This window comes from Oncorhynchus kisutch, linkage group LG14 (genome assembly GCF_002021735.2).
Source record: "Oncorhynchus kisutch isolate 150728-3 linkage group LG14, Okis_V2, whole genome shotgun sequence".
Taxonomy (NCBI): domain Eukaryota; kingdom Metazoa; phylum Chordata; class Actinopteri; order Salmoniformes; family Salmonidae; genus Oncorhynchus; species Oncorhynchus kisutch.
Genome location: NC_034187.2, coordinates 51,248,564 through 51,268,939, shown reverse-complemented (window position 1 = coordinate 51,268,939; position 20,376 = coordinate 51,248,564). Strand labels below are relative to the sequence as shown.

Below are 20,376 nucleotides of genomic sequence, written 5' to 3'. Positions count from 1 at the left end.
CAGTACGTGAGGGAGAGAAAGTGACAGTACGTGAGGGAGAGAAAGTGACAGTACGCGAGGGAGAGAAAGTGACAGTATGTGTTTTGGAGAGGAAGTTGGAGCATGTGAGGGAGAGAAAGTGACAGTATGTGTCTTGGAGAGGAAGTTGGAGCATGTGAGGTAGAGAAAGTGACAGTATGTGAGGGAGAGAAAGTGGCAGTACGCGAGGGAGAGAAAGTGACAGTACGCGAGGGAGAGAAAGTGACAGTACGCGAGGGAGAGAAAGTGACAGTATGTGTTTTGGAGAGGAAGTTGGAGCATGTGAGAGAGAGAAAGTGACAGTAAGTGAGGGAGAGAAAGTGACAGTACGTGAGGGAGAGAAAGTGACAGTACGTGAGGGAGAGAAAGTGACAGTATGTGTCTTGGAGAGGAAGTTGGAGCATGTGAGGGAGAGAAAGTGACAGTACGTGAGGGAGAGAAAGTGACAGTATGTGTCTTGGAGAGGAAGTTGGAGCATGTGAGGGAGAGAAAGTGACAGAACGTGAGGGAGAGAAAGTGACAGTATGTGTCTTGGAGAGGAAGTTGGAGCATGTGAGGGAGTGAAAGTGACAGTACGTGAGGGAGAGAAAGTGACAGTACGTGAGGGAGAGAAAGTGACAGTACGTGAGGGAGAGAAAGTGACAGTACATGAGGGAGAGAAAGTTGGCCCCTCTGGCAGCTGGAACTGGACTTGGTGTCCGGCTGTAGGTCACACAGACACAAATACACACATACATGCACACACAGACACACACACCCTCTCTCCCAAAAACATCAGTCAGGCTTTCTTTCACACACGGGAGAACTGGTTGTTTTGCCATTAACACTTTCCCCAAAGAGAAAGCACTTGAGCTAGTGTGATGTTGTGAGACTGTGTGTGTGTGTGTGTTAACGATTTATGGTGTGTGCGTATGAGTGTATGTTGTGTGTGCCCGTGTCCGTGTGAGCATGCGTGACTCAGACGAAGTACGTGTGCTTGAACCCAGGTGACTTTGCGTGTGTGTTTTGCATGTGTGTGTGTAAGACCCCATCGTTCGTAAGGTGCAACGCATGTTTGAGAGAGTGTTTGCATGCCTCATAGTCACTTAGAAGAAACCTCCATTTGACTTCTGACCCCTTTTCAACGACTGACTAATCACTCTACAATGTGGTTGCTTGCTGCTCTACGGGTGCTCTACTAGACTCCTGGTGTGTTCTGGGAGTTTGGCTGACTTCAAAAGCGGTTCAATGGAGAACGTAGCAAACGGCGTGCTCCGGGCGGCCCTCTTCGTCTGGCCACAGAACGGGAGGCCCTCTTCGTCTGGCCACAGAACGGGAGGCCCCTGGTGAAGGATTGGAGAGTGTCTGATAAACAGACTCACATACAGTGCCTTGCGAAAGTATTCGGCCCCCTTGAACTTTGCGACCTTTTGCCACATTTCAGGCTTCAAACATAAAGATATAAAATTGTATTTTTTTGTGAAGAATCAACAACAAGTGGGACACAATCATGAAGTGGAACGACATTTATTGGATATTTCAAACTTTTTTAACAAATCAAAAACAGAAAAATTGGGCGTGCAAAATTATTCAGCCCACTTAAGTTAATACTTTGTAGCGCCACCTTTTGCTGCGATTACAGCTGTAAGTCGCTTGGGGTATGTCTCTATCAGTTTTGCACATCGAGAGACTGAAATTCTTTCCCATTCCTCCTTGCAAAACAGCTCGAGCTCAGTGAGGTAGGATGGAGAGCATTTGTGAACAGCAGTTTTCAGTTCTTTCCACAGATTCTCGATTGGATTCAGATCTGGACTTTGACTTGGCCATTCTAACACCTGGATATGTTTATTTTTGAACCATTCGATTGTAGATTTTGCTTTATGTTTTGGATCATTGTCTTGTTGGAAGACAAATCTCCGTCCCAGTCTCAGGTCTTTTGCAGACTCCATCAGGTTCTTCCAGAATGGTCCTGTATTTGGCTCCATCCATCTTCCCATCAATTTGAACCATCTTCCCTGTCCCTGCTGAAGAAAAGCAGGCCCAAACCATGATGCTGCCACCACCATGTTTGACAGTGGGGATGGTGTGTTCAGGGTGATGAGCTGTGTTGCTTTTACGCCAAACATAACGTTTTGCATTGTTGCCAAAAAGTTCAATTTTGGTTTCATCTGACCAGAGCACCTTCTTCCACATGTTTGGTGTGTCTCCCAGGTGGCTTGTGGCAAACTTTAAACAACACTTTTTATGGATATCTTTAAGAAATGGCTTTCTTCTTGCCACTCTTCCATAAAGGCCAGATTTGTGCAATATACGACTGATTGTTGTCCTATGGACAGAGTCTCCCACCTCAGCTGTAGATCTCTGCAGTTCATCCAGAGTGATCATGGGCCTCTTGGCTGCATCTCTGATCAGTCTTCTCCTTGTATGAGCTGAAAGTTTAGAGGGACGGCCAGGTCTTGGTAGATTTGCAGTGGTCTGATACTCCTTCCATTTCAATATTATCGCTTGCACAGTGCTCCTTGGGATGTTTAAAGCTTGGGAAATCTTTTTGTATCCAAATCCGGCTTTAAACTTCTTCACAACATTATCTCGGACCTGCCTGGTGTGTTCCTTGTTCTTCATGATGCTCTCTGCGCTTTTAACGGACCTCTGAGACTATCCCAGTGCAGGTGCATTTATACGGAGACTTGATTACACACAGGTGGATTGTATTTATCATCATTAGTCATTTAGGTCAACATTGGATCATTCAGAGATCCTCACTGAACTTCTGGAGAGAGTTTGCTGCACTGAAACGCCCAATTTTTCAGTTTTTGATTTGTTAAAAAAGTTTGAAATATCCAATAAATGTCGTTCCACTTCATGATTGTGTCCCACTTGTTGTTGATTCTTCACAAAAAAATACAGTTTTATATCTTTATGTTTGAAGCCTGAAATGTGGCAAAAGGTCGCAAAGTTCAAGGGGGCCGAATACTTTCGCAAGGCACTGTATGAAACCGACCTCCCAGCGCTGGCTGTGCTGCTGATCAATGACTGTGGGGGGGCCTTGTTGACACGCAAGCACACACACACACACACACACACACACGAACAAACGTGCGCGCACACACATGAACGAACACACAAAGGCCCCAACAACACCAGCACTTAAGCCTCCACCAGCCACTCACTCATGTCCTTAACCAGAGTAATGGGAAGCAAGGAGGGAGGGAGGGAGGGAGGGATGCAAGACTCTTCCTAGCTGTTGAGCGTGAGGCCATGGGAGGGCCTTTTTACGGAGATAAAAACACGAACCATGTTGTTAATCTGCACGCGAGACGTAGTTGGGCGAGAGGCGAGCCTTTTAATCTAAGGAGGGCAGCAGATTTCATCAGCACGCTGTGTGGGGAGGAGAGGGGAGATGAGAGAGAGACAGTGTTTTGGTGTATTCCATCTATTCTCGTGATGCTGCCTCTCTTCTTTTCTCCTTTCTTCTCTCTTCCTCTTTCCAGATGCTGCACACACACACACACACCCCTCTCACCTCGCGTCAAGTGTAGCCAGCTAACCCTGTCAGTGTGTGAGGCTCTGTAGCAACATGGTGTTAGGGCAAACAGGCCTCACTGGGCTCGGCGTTTGGTCTGCTGAGTCTGTGATGGACACGCACACTCGCACACACACAGTATATTACACACAACCATTACACACACAACCAACAAAGCAGACAAACTGGAGGGTATGTTGTCTCCTGAAAGACACACAGTCAGGCCCATCTCCACAGGGAGCCTATATCTTGTTCTTTCCTTTCTACCTTGCAGCTTCAGCACAACTGTCAGCCCCTGCAAGTTCATATTCTCCGTAGTACGTAGACCCGCATGAAAAACCCTCCGACTGCCCTTCCCGTTGCAGGTTGCTACTGCGGAACATGTTAGGTATCCAATTTCTAGGCCCAAACTACTATGAACCATGGGTGGAGCACCTATATGCACTTGAGCACTCATACAACCTTGAAATGCAATTTATATTTCAACTCTTATTTTGAAGGTTTGAATCAATACTTAAAGTGCTTTTTTCAACCTTTTTTCACTGCCAGCGCCAACCTTAAACATGGGAGACAGACGGTCATGTTTTACATGGACCTAAATTACCCCTTATTAAGACTTCCATTACCTCAGTGGTTAAATGCCTGCCTTTGAGCCAAACGTCTTTCCAGTGCCATGAGTTGGTGGTATGTAATGCAGGGTTAATGGAAACTGCCGGATGGCTGTACCTGTGGAACCAAAATGGCAGCTGTAATGAGTCAGTGGCTTACCTCGCCTTCCCTGTGCCACGGCCGCCCGTTCTGTGGGTACTTGCTCTGGCTCTGGCGTTTCTTCTGCCCTCCGTCTGCGAATTTGCACAGCAAAGGCTCGTTGGGGGCTGCAGAGAGATAGAGAGGGAAGGGGTTAGTAAAAACAGAAATTAACGACTAAAACAGTGACCCTTATGAAGAACCCCTTTGAAGTGTGTCTCCCTTTCTTTTTTCTGCCCCCTCCCTCCCTCCCTCCCTCCATCCCTCCCTCCCTCCCGTGGAGTGCCTTGTGAAACTCCCAGACGCTCAGTCTTGGCAAGGCCATTCATTCCCCCAGCCACAGCCCCACTGGCAGCCCTTGAAAGAGCATAGCTGGGTATTGTTGAAATAATAATCAGAGTAATCGCTCTCGTAAATTGCTTAGAGACGGTAATGTTTCGGGAACTCTGTCAGCCAAAGCTAATTTCTGTAAGGCATTTCTCGTTCCTTCCTATACAATCCCCCCTATTTTTATAGAACAGCTTTTCTGTTCGACTTTTCATCTCAATGATTTTTTCCCCAACTCTGCAACCAGCAAGGCTTCTCATCGGGCTACAAACATAAAAGTGTTTGGGTGAGAATGTTAGGACGAGTTGTTCTCTGAGTGACCACAGGAGGCAGTCTATCCATGTGCACACACACACATGGATGTCGCGCCAGCTGCGACAGTCAGGAAATGGGAATGGACAGAAACATTGTCAGTCACTTAGGGAGAAATATTACATGGGGTAACATAGTCATTCATCGCCTTTGTTATTTAATATCAGATCCCACACATTCACCCAGGAAGTAGCCACAAAATATGAATGGACTATACACACACACAAGAGGAGGAAAGGACTAAGATGAGCTAATTGCGGTTTATCAATTGACGGTTCATGGGATCTCAACTCCTCCATATAGTCCCTTATCGAGATAATCGCAGGAGCACCAAGATATAATTGCGATAATAAGTTATGTTGTGTTTCCTGTGTGACACGTAAGTTCTTAGAGACAACTCTCTAAAAGGCCATATTCTCACACTACTTCTGAAGCAGGTGCCCTTCAGACGATGATAAAACACCTTCTGAGGAAAGACAGAGCCACTGAGGGCTGGAATGAAAGGAAGGGAAGAAAGAAAAACAGAAGAAAAAGCCCTTCTTGAGCGGTTACTAATGAGAAACGGGTGGCTCTTTTTGGCCGGGGATCGGGAGGGCTTCAGTGTGTCCCTTCCCTTTTAGTTTTTTTTGTACGTGTCAGCGAGATCGGTATCTCTGTGTAGAAGGGAACTGTAGAGATGAGAGGGAGAGAAGTAGAGTAAGCTAGCTGAAGGATCAATCGCAAGGGCTGCGCTGCGTGCCGACGTGAGCCAGCCTTGTTCAAACGCTGTTCCCTGCACCTGCAGCTGCCAAGCCGCGTGGACGGGCAGACGGGGCGACCTGTCATCGCGTACGCATTAGAGGCGTCCTGACGACACCGACGCAGGTGTCGTCTGTGGCGTGAGATGCTGGACAGTGAGGAAGTGACCTTTCAGCTCCCACTCCCGAATTTGACATAGACAGGAGCTTCATTTGTGCTTTAATCTCAATTCCCCAGATGTTTGGGACTCAACAATAAAGTCCCTGTACACTGGAGGCAATTCAGTACACTGAGGACAAGGCCAACAACACCATGTGAATAAGAGCAACTACAGTGTCCATATCAGGACAGTCTCGGTTGAGACTGACCCAATTACTGACGAGACAGTGGCTGTCCTAATATGAGCACCCTATGCAACAGAGGAACATGACAGTGACCCTTCCAGTGGAAGGTTCCCTTTGTTCCATTTCGACCATTACAATGGTCCTCCCCTCCACCAGCTTCCTCACTGTAACCTAGGTCAAGTGATGATGCAGCAGACTAACACACACAGAGGTATTATTTGTTTGCCTATTACATGAAGCGAGTGAAAAGCGGACGAGGGAGGAAAAGGTGCAAAAGAGCAGGGGATTCGGGGAACAAACTCTTGAGACTTCAACCCACAGGGGTGGAGATGTTGCTGGGACAAACAAGAAAAAAGCTTCCGAAAACTCTCTCCGACCGTCCTCTCAGGGAGGTAATTAGCAGTCTGGCTAATGTAGTGGATCCGATATGCTGCAACGCTGACATCCCATGAGCAGGCCTCCAGGTCCCTCCAGATCCCAGAGCACAACGGCCAATTTGTTGAAAAATCAAGGCCAAAATCTTCAGCCCCTCCTTGTCTACCCTATGCGGAAAATGAAACAGAAAAGTGCATAAAGACCTACAGTACGCTGCCCATATTGTGGCTTTACTGGCTTATGGCTACAACGCTTAAATTGGCCGCCACCTCAGTCAATGTGTGCAATTCTGAGACCCCAAAAAATCCTGCATCTACCAATTTAGCACTACATAATGACAAAAAAAAATGGAGGAAAGAGGAAAATAAATTGGTCCAAGTCAACAATTGACGCTAACAAGGCACTCTACAAGAACGCTTAATTGTTCTTTATGTGCATCGCCATAGCAACGGGTCAACAGAATTGAGAAACACAACCCCCCTCCTCTCTCTCTCTCACACACACACACACACACATTAGGTTGCCAGCACTGCAAACAGCATGAGCAGCAATGGAGGAAACATTTCACCTGGAGTCAAGTGGCTGGATTAGAAATGACCTCACTAGCTTGGAGGCCGGCACATAGTCACACCAATGCTACGCTGCTTCGTTTACATCAGACACCCTGGTTTCCTACTCCTTAACCTTTTAATGCAGTGGACTAAATCAGGGTCACACAGAGAAATTCCTGGTGGTCTTAAACAAATCTACTTTGAAACAAAAGCATTCACCTCACACACATGGTTATGGGCTTAACAAAAAGAAGACACCTGTACCATGTCAGAAATAGAGTGGAAATGTATTCAATTTTGAGTTTGCATCCCAATATTACACAGAAAACCGAAATATAACAAAACTGTTCGACATAGAAGCACCGGATGTTCGTAACGTTATTCATTATGAAAAATATTAATAACCTTCCACCCATGAAACCAAAAAGGGCGCTTTTGGTCATTGACTGCAGGAAAGGACTACTAAGTATTTACAGTACCAGTCAAAAGTTTTGGCACACCTACTCATTCAAGGGTATTCTGTTATTTTTTTATTTATTATTTTCTACATTGTAGAATAAGAGTGAAGACATCAAAACTATGAAATAACACATATGGAATAATGTAGTAACCAAAAAAGTGTTAAACAAATCAAAATATATATTATATTTGAGATTCTTCAAAGTAGCCACCCTTTGCCTTGATGACAGCTTTGCATACTGATGGCATTCTCTCAACCAGCTTCATGAGGTAGTCACCTGGAATTCATTTCAATTAACAGGTGTGCCTTGTTAAAAGTTAATTTGTGGAATTTCTTTCCTTCTTAATGCGTTTGAACCAATCGGTTGTGTTGTGACAAGGTAGGGGTGGTACACAGAAGATAGCCCTATTTGGTAAAAAACCAAGTCCAGATTATTGCAAGAACAACTCACATAGGCAAAGAGAAACGACAGTCCATCATTACTATATGACATGAAGGTCAGTCATTGCGGAACATTCCAAGAACTTTGAATGTTTCTTCAAGTGCAGTCGCAAAAACCATCAAGCGCTATGATGAAACTGTCTCTCATGAGGACCGCCACAGGAAAGGAATACCCAGAGTTACCTCTGCTGCAGAAGATAAGTTCATTAGAGTTACCAACCTCAGAAATTCCAGCCCAAATAAATGCTTCAGAGTTCAAGTAACAGAAACATCTCAACATCAACTGTATAGAGGAGACTGCGTGAATCAGGTCTTTGTGGTCGAATTGCTGCAAAGAAACCACTACTAAAGGACACCATTAAGAAGAAGAAGAAGAGACTTCATGGGCCAAGAGACACGAGCAATGGACATTAGACTGGTGGAAATTTGAGATTTTTGGTTCCAACCGCCGTGTCTATGTGAGAAGCAGAGAAGGTGAACGGATGATCTCTGCATGTGTGGTCCCCACCGTGAAGCATGGAGGAGGAGGTGTGATGGTGCTTTGCTGGTGACACTGTCAGTGATTTATTTAGAATTCAAGGCACACTTAACCAGCATGGCTACCACAGCATTCTGCAGTGATACACCATCCCATTTGGTTTGCACTTAGTGGGACTATCATTTGTTTTTCAACAAGACAATGACCCAAAACACCTCCAGGCTGTGTAAGGGCTATTTGACCAATATGTGAATGAAGGAGTGCTGCATCAGATGACCTGGCCTCCACAATCACCCGACCTCAACCCAATTGAGATGGTTTGGGATGAGATGGACCGCAGAGTGAAGGAAAAGCAGCCAGCAAGTGCTCAGCATATGTGGGAACTCCTTCAAGACCGTTGGAAAAGCATTCCAAGTGAAGCTGGTCGAGAGAATGCCAAGAGTGGGCGTCATCATGGCAAAGGGTGGCTTTTTAAAAATTTGTTTAAGACTTTTTCGGTTACTACATGATTACAAATGTGTTATTTCATACTTTTGATGTCTTCACTATTATTCTACAATGTAGAAAATAGTCAAAAATAAAGAAAAAGCCTTGAATGAATAGGTGCCCAAACTTTTGACTGGTACTGAATTAATCATTCAACTCTAACCCCTGATCCAGTTCAGGACTAGACTCTTGGTTCAAACAGAGCAGTACGACCAAAACTCTTCAGTATTCCATATCACAGTGAATGTACAGTCTGCAGAAAATCTGGCAGCACTGTTACAATGAAAGCTTAAGCTACTTCCAACATCTTACGCTTCAGTTCCGTAAAACATTAACTGCTTTTTTTATGGACCGGCATCTTTAAACCAAAAACAACAGTCTTATTGGCTTTAAAATAATCTCTTGTGAATATCAATTCAGTATGCTACACGTCCGTCCTCAATTCTCCCTGTTATTCCTCAGAAGCATGTTGAACTGTACATCTGGCAGTCTGAATGGCAGAATCAATGCAGGAATGCCCAGAACTGTGTCAGGGTGGGGGCCCATTGAATCAAGCAGCTTTAAACCATCAAGCAAGTTACAAAAGAGGCCTCTCTCAAGGCAAATGCAGAGGGAGGAGGAGGCTTTGAGTCAAACCAGCATGGCCTTGTACTGTGCGGGTACAGCACTGTCAATGATAAATGGATAGAGGACTATTCATCTCTCCACAACATTATGTGCAGTTCACAGAATAGGATTCATTAAAAGACAACTCTACAGTTCACCAACTCCCTCTTTTTCTCCCCAGTTCGTAACTACTATCTTGTCTCATCGCTGCCACTCCCCAACGGGCTCAGGAGAGGCGAAGTTCGAGTCGTGCGTCTTTCAAAAACATGACCCTCAAAGCTGTGCTGCTTCTTAACCCACTGCTTGCTTAACCCGGAAGCCAACCGCACCGATGTGTCGGAGGAAACACTGTTCAACTGACAACCGGGGTCAGCTTGCAGGCACCCAGCCCGCCATAAAGACGACGTTGGGCCAATTGTGTGCCGCCCCAGTTCTGATTACTGCCTTTACTATTACTGCTTATTCGTATACATGAAAGACAATATAACTCCAGAATGAGGCTTCATTAGAATTCTGCTTCACGTTACTTCCTCCTTGCTCGTAAGAATTTCTAATAGATTATTTAAAAATGGCCTAATTAGGATCAGAATGGTTGACCTATTGATTTCAGGGAGAGTTGAATGAATCACCATCATTTTGTCAAGAGACAGAGAAAAGAAAGACAGAAAGTAAGAGAGAGACAAAGAGAAATGGAAAGGCAGACAGAGAGACAAAAGATGTCTGAGTAATAAGTCTACAAAGAGGGAGAAAATCCCTACTCAGTCTGGACACCAAGAGACAATCTGGTTGAATAGTGGGGATGTGGAGGGAAGCGGCAGAGCATAAATAAGCGATGAGACAATATCCCTCATATGTAGAGGTTAACATAAGCCCCCACCACCCAAACCCCTCCTCTTCACCACTCCCCCCACCTCGTGGGCTAGACGCAGACGGCTCACCAGCCCGGCCCCTCTCAAAGGGTAGGGATTTGACGGCTCTGCGTCAATAGTGCTCACAACAACGGACTTTTCTGTCTGCCTTTTTCACTGACAGCTGCGACGGGCAGCGCTCAGCGCTGGACTCAATGACAATGACAGAGATAGAGATAGAGATAGAGATAGAGATAGAGATAGAGAGAGAGAGAGAGAGAGAGAGAGAGAGAGAGAGAGAGAGAGAGAGAGAGAGAGAGAGAGAGAGAGAGAGAGAGAGAGAGAGAGAGGGGTCCATTTTTCCTGATCCATATTTTGGACGGGGAGGAGGACGAGGATGTCAACAAAGCTCTCTCCCTCTCTCTGAGCCAATATGGTTACACAGTGTATGGATATTGATCGCCCCCAGCGTTTTCCATAGGGGGCTCATGTGTTACGCCGCCAAGCCGTCCTGGTCTGAGATGTTATTATGGATTACGGGAAAGGACCCTCTCAATGCAGAGAGGTGGTAGGGGCTGATCGATGAGCTATTGCACACTTAACAAGAGTAATGTAATGTAGTAGTCCCATCTCCCTCTCTTTCTCTCTGCATGGCTGAAGAGCAGACAGACTGGTCTCAGGACAGATTTGAGAGAAATAAACAAAGCTGATGGATGTTGGGCAGATGCTGTACTGCATCATGGCCCCCAGGTCTCAGGTCTGTCTGGTTTTAGTACATGATATATCAGTAATGGATGATGATGACCAGCTTTAGATATATGAGAGGGTTGGACACAGACAAAGACCACCTTCGGACTAGATAAATAGACACACTCAGACAAAGGCTGTGTGTGAAGACGAAGTGTCGTCAAGCTTACTAGCTTAGCATGGCGTTAAGATACAGCAGTATATCATAGAGTATATCATAGTGTATCCATGCTTTGAATAAGACTGTGGGTGTATTAGTATAGTCATACTGCAGGTGAAGCAGCTGGAAAGCTAAGTGGATAGGAGTTTTTCGGTCCCGAAAAGTAGAAAGCGCCTAGCTGCTTGCCTGTTGACATGGATGTCACACGTCCACGTCTTAAACTGTTACACTAACTGACACTCACAGCACACTAAAAACGGAGCTGCCATTGACACTGCTGAATTGGCACAGCCAGTAGGTTCATACACCCAACATTTCAGAGGTGCAGTAAAGACTTGCATGAGTGCTACCCTGGTAAAAACAAATCCTATAGGATCCAAAAAATCCTATCGGATTTACAAAGCCATAGGATAGAATCTGGTGCATCTGCAACACATATTAAACGCAGTGTCAACTGCAACAACAATAGCTGTACATACAAATATATTTTCCTTCTACGTTTAATTAGCATAATAAGCAATGTAAAGATGCTGTGAATCCCAGGAAAATCCCCCAAAACTGTGTGTTATTATAACATTTTATGTAGTATTGTACGTCATATTATAATGTCTAATTCAAAGACAAGCAGTTGCATGAATAAGAATCAAATTAAATAACTTGAATATTTTGTTGAAAAACGTGTACTGTACTGGTGGTCATAATGCAAATGAACTTGGTGTTCCCATATTGTGGTGGTGAATAAAACCGAAATATAGAACTGTTGTTTATGATCAATAAAAATGTTGCAATTAATGTTAGATTTTACTGGAACAAATTACAACAAACTATAATTTAATGGGTTAAATTAGGAACAAAAAGTTAGAATAGTATTCGGGTAGGAAAGTAGACCTACAGTATGGTTATCCTTTAGCATGTTCTAGCAAAGTAGGCCTACAGTATGTTTAGCCTTTAGCATGTTCTAGCAAAGTAGGCCTACAGTATGGTTTTCCTTTAGCATGTTCTAGCAAAGTAGGCGTACAGTATGGTTAGCCTTTAGCATGTTCTAGCAAAGTAGGCCTACAGTATGGTTATCCTTTAGCATGTTCTAGCAAAGTAGGCCTACAGTATGGTTAGCCTTTAGCATGTTCTAGCAAAGTAGGCCTACAGTATGGTTAGCCTTTAGCATGTTCTAGCAAAGTAGGCCTACAGTATGGTTAGCCTTTAGCATGTTCTAGCAAAGTAGGCCTACAGTATGGTTAGCCTTTAGCATGTTCTAGAAAAGTAGGCCTACGGCAGTGGTCACCAGCGATCTCCAAGGCTTTCCTAGTCGATCACCAGACAGTTCTGTAAAAAAAAAACACAATAAAGCCTTGCATTCCTATTGATCTTTTATTTGTTTTGCGCTGTTGGCGGAAGGTGCACTTGATTCAGCAATCCTAGCGCCGCGAAGGTAAAGGGTTCCCATTTTGAACCATGTAATGTGTCTGAAGGAAAGAACTCCGCCTACCCGAATCAGATAGCTCAGATCACCGTGTCTGCACAGTTTCCTTGAGCCACAGACTGTAAAAATAAGAATTGAACACACAGCAAAGAGGATACTATGAGATTTCAAAACCATGATCAGAGAGAGACTCAACGAATACAACAAAGAGCTGCTGTTTTCACGAGTAAGTTCATGTTTAAGTTGTTATTCAGCACTGTTAACACTTTCATAACACATCAAATGCGTGTTGGGACGAGTGTTTGGACGCTCCCTTCAGACTGACCATCAGTTGCAGGCCATCAGTCCAGTAAAAACAACTAATAAACACATTTTTATGCTTACGTGGCTGTGCCTCAAGATATACAATAAATGATTTATTACCAGTGTGATCATATTTTAAAAAATATATATAATTTCAGAATGATCTGAGAAGAACAACATTGGCAGGGCAATTCAGGCATAGCCAATATGCAGTGATAACGTATTGGGCCTATCGCCTACTGCACAAACCTCATTGCTACAGAACTGTTTTTAATTGGTTAATGTTTCAAAGGCTTATGTTTTTTAAGTGATGTTTAAAAAGAAATCTGAGCGGTAGATCTCGGTGCTAGCAAAGTAGGCTTACAGTATGAATTAGCCTTTAGCTTGAGTGTTCTAATAGGATTATTTTTGGGGTGACACAATCCTACAAAACCTATAGGATTGCCAGGTGTAGCAGTGGTGGGACTCTGCTGTTGGGACAGCTTTATGTAGGCCCTAACAGTTTGTGGGCACCGTTTGTCACCGTTATAGTTCAATTAAACGTATCGTTTAGTATTTTGTTGTGTCGTGGCTTTGCTGGTATGCATCTCACATGTTTGGGGGGTTTGCTCCACCAAGATGTACATGCTAATATCGTCACTGTATAGGATTCTATTGAAAAAATCCCTAATCCTATAGGATTTCTTGACTAAGGTAGCAAAGTAAGCCTACAATATGGTTAGCCTTAGCGCGAGCGCTAGCAAAGTAGAAGCTACAGTAGGAATTAGCATTTAGCGTGAGTGCAAGCAAAGTAAGCTTCGTCTTTATCTTGAGTGTTCGCACACAGCAACACTGGCAGTGAGACTAGAGCGGGAAAATCCTGGGGCAAACATCTTTGAGGTACAAGGAAAACTGTTAAAGGAGGAGAGCTTCAATTTAGCTTAACTGGCTAATTCCCCTGACCAACCAGCCACTCCAAACATTAACGTTACCAAGATAAATAAATAAACACGTCAGGGTGTAGAGGGGGAGGTGCCAAGTCTAATGGCGTGATCTCAATCCTCTAGTCGTACACATTTCAATAAGATGTATACAGCAGACAGCTCTCACCACGTTTATTTACAAACGGCATGGTTGACGTGGTGCTTAGCTACAATTTAAATGTGGGTCCGAGACAGACGTTTCCAATGCTATGGGCTGTTAGGGCGTGGCACAGTTCTGTTCTGCCAGTTCTCTCTCTGGTTCCGTCCTATAGGATCCAAACTTTGCCCAATAGGATTCCAATATAATTCTGATAGAGGTGACAAAAAAAACATTTAGCCTTTACCGCTCCTCAGACTCCATCTCTCGTGGTGGGAATAGGGCCTAGGTTTCCACTGCAGGCTTTCCAAGAAGTATGGACACAACAAAATGAAATTACAGGACAATAAATTAATTATCAATGAGGGCCTCAATACTGTATCGGAGTAACAGTCAATACTCAGATACCCATTGGCTGAGGCAGGGAGCGACCAGCCAATCAATAGTGCCACCCGGGGTGATTGATGATCAATGCGGACACAGACGTTGATTTATGATCGATGGAGCCGGGGCTAGTATGACTAGCTGCTCGATACTGTCCCTTTGCTGTAACTGATGGGGGATCGATGAGGAGTGGCATTGTAGCTGATTAGAGATCAGGGCCTGTATTCAAAAAGCATTTCAGGAGTGCTGATCTAGGATCAGTTTTGCCTTGTCGGTAGATCATAATGAATAAGATAGCATGGACAGGGGCTTCCTGATCCTAGATCAGCACTCCTACTCGGAGACGATTTGGGTCGTTTCAGACGCAGGAAATCTACGCCTTTCCTACGCACGCCTTTCCTATGCATTTCTCAGAAGTTGGTATTCAGACTTAACTTATGCAGGTGCGCATGCGCTGAATAAATGTAATTCAATCGCTGAAAAGCCTCCCACTTGCTGGCCAACTGATTTCCTCGTGAAGTTTTCATTCAATAGCGTTTTCAATACTGTTAATTTAAAGTCATCCCTTTAAATTTGGTGTACCTTTAATTTGAATTAATGGAATATATGGAGAAAATGGTTCAGAATATTGGGGATCTCTTTTTCAGCACCAATTGGTAGATTTAAAAACCATCCGATCGTGTATATTATTTAGGTTTAAAAAAGTATTTATGAATACATTTAAAATAGGTTTGGTGAATATATTGGTGAATCAAAAACACAGACGTTTGATTTATCTGAAAGTTGCCATATTCAACTGTTCAAGCCATTAAACATTGGAAGGTAATAGGGGTTGAACAGTAAGTCCTATAAATCTACCCTAATAATCTTAATTAATCATGGAACTGTTGTCATGAACAGGTTTAAACTGCTACGTATGGCCTTTAATACGTTAGCCTAATATGATCCACTATGGCTAGCGTTCCTCAGGAACAGCCAAACGAACATTACAGAAGAAAGAAAGGTAAAACTACTGCTGTAATGGAATGATGCAAAATGTAAGGAAACGGACACTAAAGTGACAGTTATAAATGTATGTGAGTATAACTGACGCTGGCTACCTACAGTGGCTAATATTTAAAACCAGATATAAATTGTTTAAAAAAATACAGTAAAAAGTCGGGGGATATAATAAAAAAATTTAGAAATCATAAATCAACTTGGTAGGTTTGACGCTATACTTTAATTTGGGCATGGCAACAGAAGCCTATAGCTTGGGTCACCAAATGTAATTCCTGCAAGTTAGAAGGCCAGCATTTCATAAACTTCACTGTGGAAAAGGTGATATGTTGATATGCTTCAGTGGGCTGCCATATGACAGGTTTTACATTTGTCTCCAGACATCAAAAGGTAAAATAGTTCTAAAACATTTGTCATTTATATTCACAATCCCCTTATCCAAACAGCTTACTCATTTACCTAGCCCTTATCAACAGCTCTGATCAATTTGCAAATGACAGTGCATGAAGAATGGTGTTATTTCTATCAGAAAAAATAAAGTACGGGTTCCACTTGGAACCGGCAGGTTGCTCGACTTTATTCATTGTTTCATCGGTGGTGGAATTATGAGGGAATTAAGTCAAAGAATTAAGTCATCTTCATTTATCTGATCTCCACCCCAAATGAATAGCATGCTCAAATACACGTAGAGAGTGTGGCAAAACCCTGCACAGAGCCTTCACCGTGCGCTGCCACTTTAAGAGCGCACCAGCTGTCAGGAAGGAGGAAGTACAGTAAATATGGCTATTCCGTCTCTGTGTGAGAGCTAGCAGTTGGCGCGGCAGTTTTGACTGTGTGTGCAAGTCTTTGCAGAAGTCATGCTTAGTTTGTAAAGTTTTAAGTCAAGTGTTATACCGCTCTAATTAGTGGTTGGAACGTGCGGGGACTGCTCTTGCCGTTGATTTACTGGATTACTGGCAACATTGTTTACAAAGCTTCCACCAACAAACCAATGGGAGTATCGGACGGACAGACGGACAAGTGTAACTGTAAGCCAGAAGTTAACAGCTAAGACCATAGGCCTCTGTCCCTCTCTCTCTCTTCCTTTTTGTGTTCAGTGAGGTTGGGAACTGTAAATGCACTAGCATTGACATTTTCATTAAAGGGAGTGTGTGTTCGAGTATATTGCTGATCTTTTTTGGAACTCCATGGATTGATTTATTGTGTATTTGCCGAAGGCATTTTGGGGACATTTTTGTTTTGAACTACACATACTCAACCATTAATGTAATAAATAGAAATATTTGCAAATCATCAAATGATAACTGGGTTCTTTATTGTCTGGAACCTCTATGAAATTGCCTTGGAGTTGTTCTAATCCTTATTATTGTATGAAGCATTATTGGTTGGGTTATCCCTGTGCTGTGAGTTGTTATATGGCGTGTCTTGTCCTTTCTCTCCAAACTGCCAAGAGTGTAGCTTGTCTCTTTTGCTGATGTGTGTGTGTGTGTGTCTTGTCGCAGTACTACCTCTCTCCTATCTCCATATCGGCAGTGTAATACCTGCCTGGACCCCGAACAAAAATCTTTATATTTCCCTCTCTCTAACAATACCACGACAGAATTGGCGCCTGATCAGGGATTCCCTAGGGACTTATGGAAAAAAGAACCCATGAACACACCACACACAAAGTTGTTGAATCGTGTATTTTATTGGAACCCCACACTGTGTCAATGTGGACACGCCTAATGGTAATTATAACAAGCATTCTCTCATTGTGGAAGGACTAAATTGTGAAATGGAGTTGGAGAGCACTGTCCATTATCCCCAGGCTTCTGGCTCGCCTATAACCTCTCCACCCTTACCTTCCCCTCCAACTCCTCCTGTTACCCTTCCCAGACTGGAAGAGGTGACTCTGTGCTAAACTGGACAAATGGAACAACAATGGCCGCACACCAGTTACAGTTTGACCATGCAGGAGAATGCCATTTGCAAACTCGGTGAAAGTGTGGAGGCTCATCGGAAAGATGTGCAACTGAGGTCGACTCACCTCCCCCGTCAAATGGAGGAAAAGACTGAAATATTTTCAAGATTCTCTGAAACGGGGTGTTCAAGGGGGAAAATACAAAAGTTTCAAAAACACTCATAGAAGCGAACCATCATCTAGTCATGACCTGTAATTGAGCAGGAACAAAAATGAGAGCAGAGGAGTCAGGCTCTGTTGTGAAGGAGGTGTGTGCTCACCTGAAAGATGTTATGGAGGACAGGAAGAGCTCTCGCATAGAGGAAAAGCGATTTATGACTAGACAATCTTAAAAGGAGACATCTAATGAGATAGAAGGCCACAGCCCTTCAACTGGAGGAGCTGCACCAGGAGGTGATGCAGTGCTTTTCCGTTCTGGACAAACATCTGCACCTCCCTCAGTGTTTCCCGCTGCCACTGACTCTGCAATCAAGGGAATAGGAACAGATGGCGCTGGGAAAAAAACCTCGCAAGACAGTTAAACAACAGAACTCGAGTTTCATCAATACCCCCTGCCAATGTCATCCCTCATCTAAAGTGCTCCCTCCCTATCAAGCTCATTTTCCCCACTTTTGGCAGGCCAGAAGATGATGTTGATTCTCTGCTTTTTCTATCTAACCGTAATGATTTCCTTTCCCGCCGGCCCCTTACTGATCTGGAGGTTCTTGCCACCCTCCGTAGTGTTCTCCATGGTACACCAAGAGACTGGTGGGAGATTGACATCTGTTCATGGGCTATCTGGGAGGAGTTTCAGAAACTGTTCTTCTCCGACTTCCTCTCAGAGGACTATGAGGATGAACTGGCAGAACGGGTTTGTAACAGAGTCCAGAGTGAAGCAGAGCCAATACAGGACTTTGCCTTCTCCTATCGAGTTCAATGGAAGATATGGAAGGCTGACATTACTGAGCAGGATATGGTTAAACTCATTCTTAAGAACATTGTGCCCTGCCTTGCCAGTCAACTTTGCGAACGTGTGCATAATGTGGAGGATCTGGTGAGTCTTGGGACCCAGTTTGAGAAGGACTGGGAGCACCACCTACAAACACAAACCCCGGTATCCCAATCGGGATGAGGGAACAGGGGGGTTAAATCATCTCATGGGTTCGTGCCTAAGAACCAAGGCAAAAGTCCAGTGATGTGCTCTAGGTGTAAGGGTCAACATCCTACAGGTTCCGTCCCTCTCTGTGGCCAGTGTCAGGATACAGAAAAAGGTTAGACAGAAGACAGACAGTCTAGACAGGCGTGGTGGCTTGCATTTGGTTAGGTCGGCCTCAGTGCCATCTATGAAACCTTCAGACAGCTCACTTAGCTGTCTAATTCATATTCCTCAACAACTGCTGGTCCCCCTGACAGTTAGGAACTTCAGAGGGAAGGCCATAATGGACACAGCAGAAACTTACACCCTGATACAGGAGCCGCTGTGGAGAAAGATGGCATTACCGCATGAGGAAATTTGAACCTGGGAGGAAGGATCATTGTACTTGGCAAACGGAGAACCGACCAATCCCTTAGGCTGGACTGATATGGAAATTAAGCTGCATGATGAGGTTATTACCCTTCCTGTGGCTATTCTTGCAGATCCATGCCTTGCATTTGCTGTAGTCCTTGGTCTGGACTTCAGTGGACTGACCATCTAGATGTCCGAACCATCCTATCGGCTGCACTCTGACCCTTCCCAATCTCATCCATTTCAATCTGGAAATGCACTTTTCTCGGGCTGAAGCCCGCAAACCTATCCAGAGTCCCGGTAAGGTAAAGACAAAGACGACAACAAAGACAGAGACAGAGAAAATACAAATTCCACCAATGAAGGCAGAGAATCTGGCTACCCCCCCCCCCCCCCCTCCAGATGCTGGAGATTAATGGTGAGGTATGTACTTTTACACCCAGACTAACAACAACCTTCAAACACAACATGAGTAGCCGGCATGAAGTCCCTCATTTAAACAACGTCCCTCAGGCTGTCCGCCGCCAAACTGGTGATTCTCAATGAACGGTTCAAGAGCATGTTAGCTAATGGCTTAGTGAAGCTTTGTGTTTCTGGGTGGGCTTCTCCGGTTCTCCTGATTCCAAAGAATGATGGTGGATATCGATTCTGTGTGGACTACAGGAAGCCACATGCCATAACAGAAAGCAATACCTACCCTCTACCGAACAACAATAACTTACTAGACTCTCTGGCCGGAGCGACAATCTTCAATAATCTGGATCTGAAAAGCGGCTATTAGCAGGTGGCAATGGATCCCGCCAGCCAGGACAAGACTGCCTTTGTCACCCCTGCTGGTTTGTTCTCCTTCAAAGTCCTGACTTTTGGTTTGAAGAATGCTCTAGCAAGCTTTCAAAGCCTGATGGAGACTGTCCTGGGAGATCTAAGGGGGGGGGGGGGGGAATTGTCTTGTGTACCTGTATGACATCATCATCTACTCCTCCTCTGTCTCTGCAAGACATACAGTCCATCTTCGACAGACTGAAGGCTAAGGGTTTGACTCTGAACTTGAAGTGTCATTTCTGCTTGTCTGAATTCAAGTTCCTTGGTTAATGCAGAAGGTATCCATGCAGGACTCCCGAGTGGCACCACTGAGCACTGCATCGCAGAAAAAAGGGGTAACGTTTTTTTTATTTTAAAGAAGGTTTCCATGCAGATCCAGCCAAAGTTGAAGCAGTGCAGGGGTTTCCAATTCACACATCCCTGAAGGCTGTTCAGCGCTTCCTGGGTATGGCTTGATGGTACCACAGGGTTGTGCCACTTAACCACCTTAAAAACAAGGGGGTGGAGTTCCAATGGACTCCTGCATGCCATAGCGCATTTGAAACACTCAACAACAATCTCATCACTCCTCCAGTGCTTGGACATCCTAACCTGAATGCTATTTTAATAGTGTACAGAGGTGCAAGTCAAACAGGACTCAGAGCAGTCTTGGCTCAACAAACTTGTACCTGGAACAGAAGAGGTTCTTGCCTCTGCAAGTCGCACCCGCAGAGAGGAATTATTCAACGACTGAACGGGAGTGCTTCGCTGTGGTCTGGGCTCTGGAGAAACGGAGCACCTACTTGGAGGTGTCTGGATGA

The 20,376-nt window shown here is 44.4% G+C and overlaps 1 protein-coding gene across 1 annotated transcript in view; it reads right to left on the bottom strand.

Moving 5' to 3' along the window:
* rbms3 (RNA binding motif, single stranded interacting protein) overlaps window positions 1–20,376 on the bottom strand; it is a 211,533-nt gene that overhangs the window by 38,230 nt on the left and 152,927 nt on the right. The window contains exon 7 of the mRNA XM_031788529.1: window positions 4,289–4,395. Within this exon, the coding sequence (XP_031644389.1) occupies window positions 4,289–4,395 (107 nt within the window). The remainder of the gene's footprint in view (window positions 1–4,288; window positions 4,396–20,376) is intronic.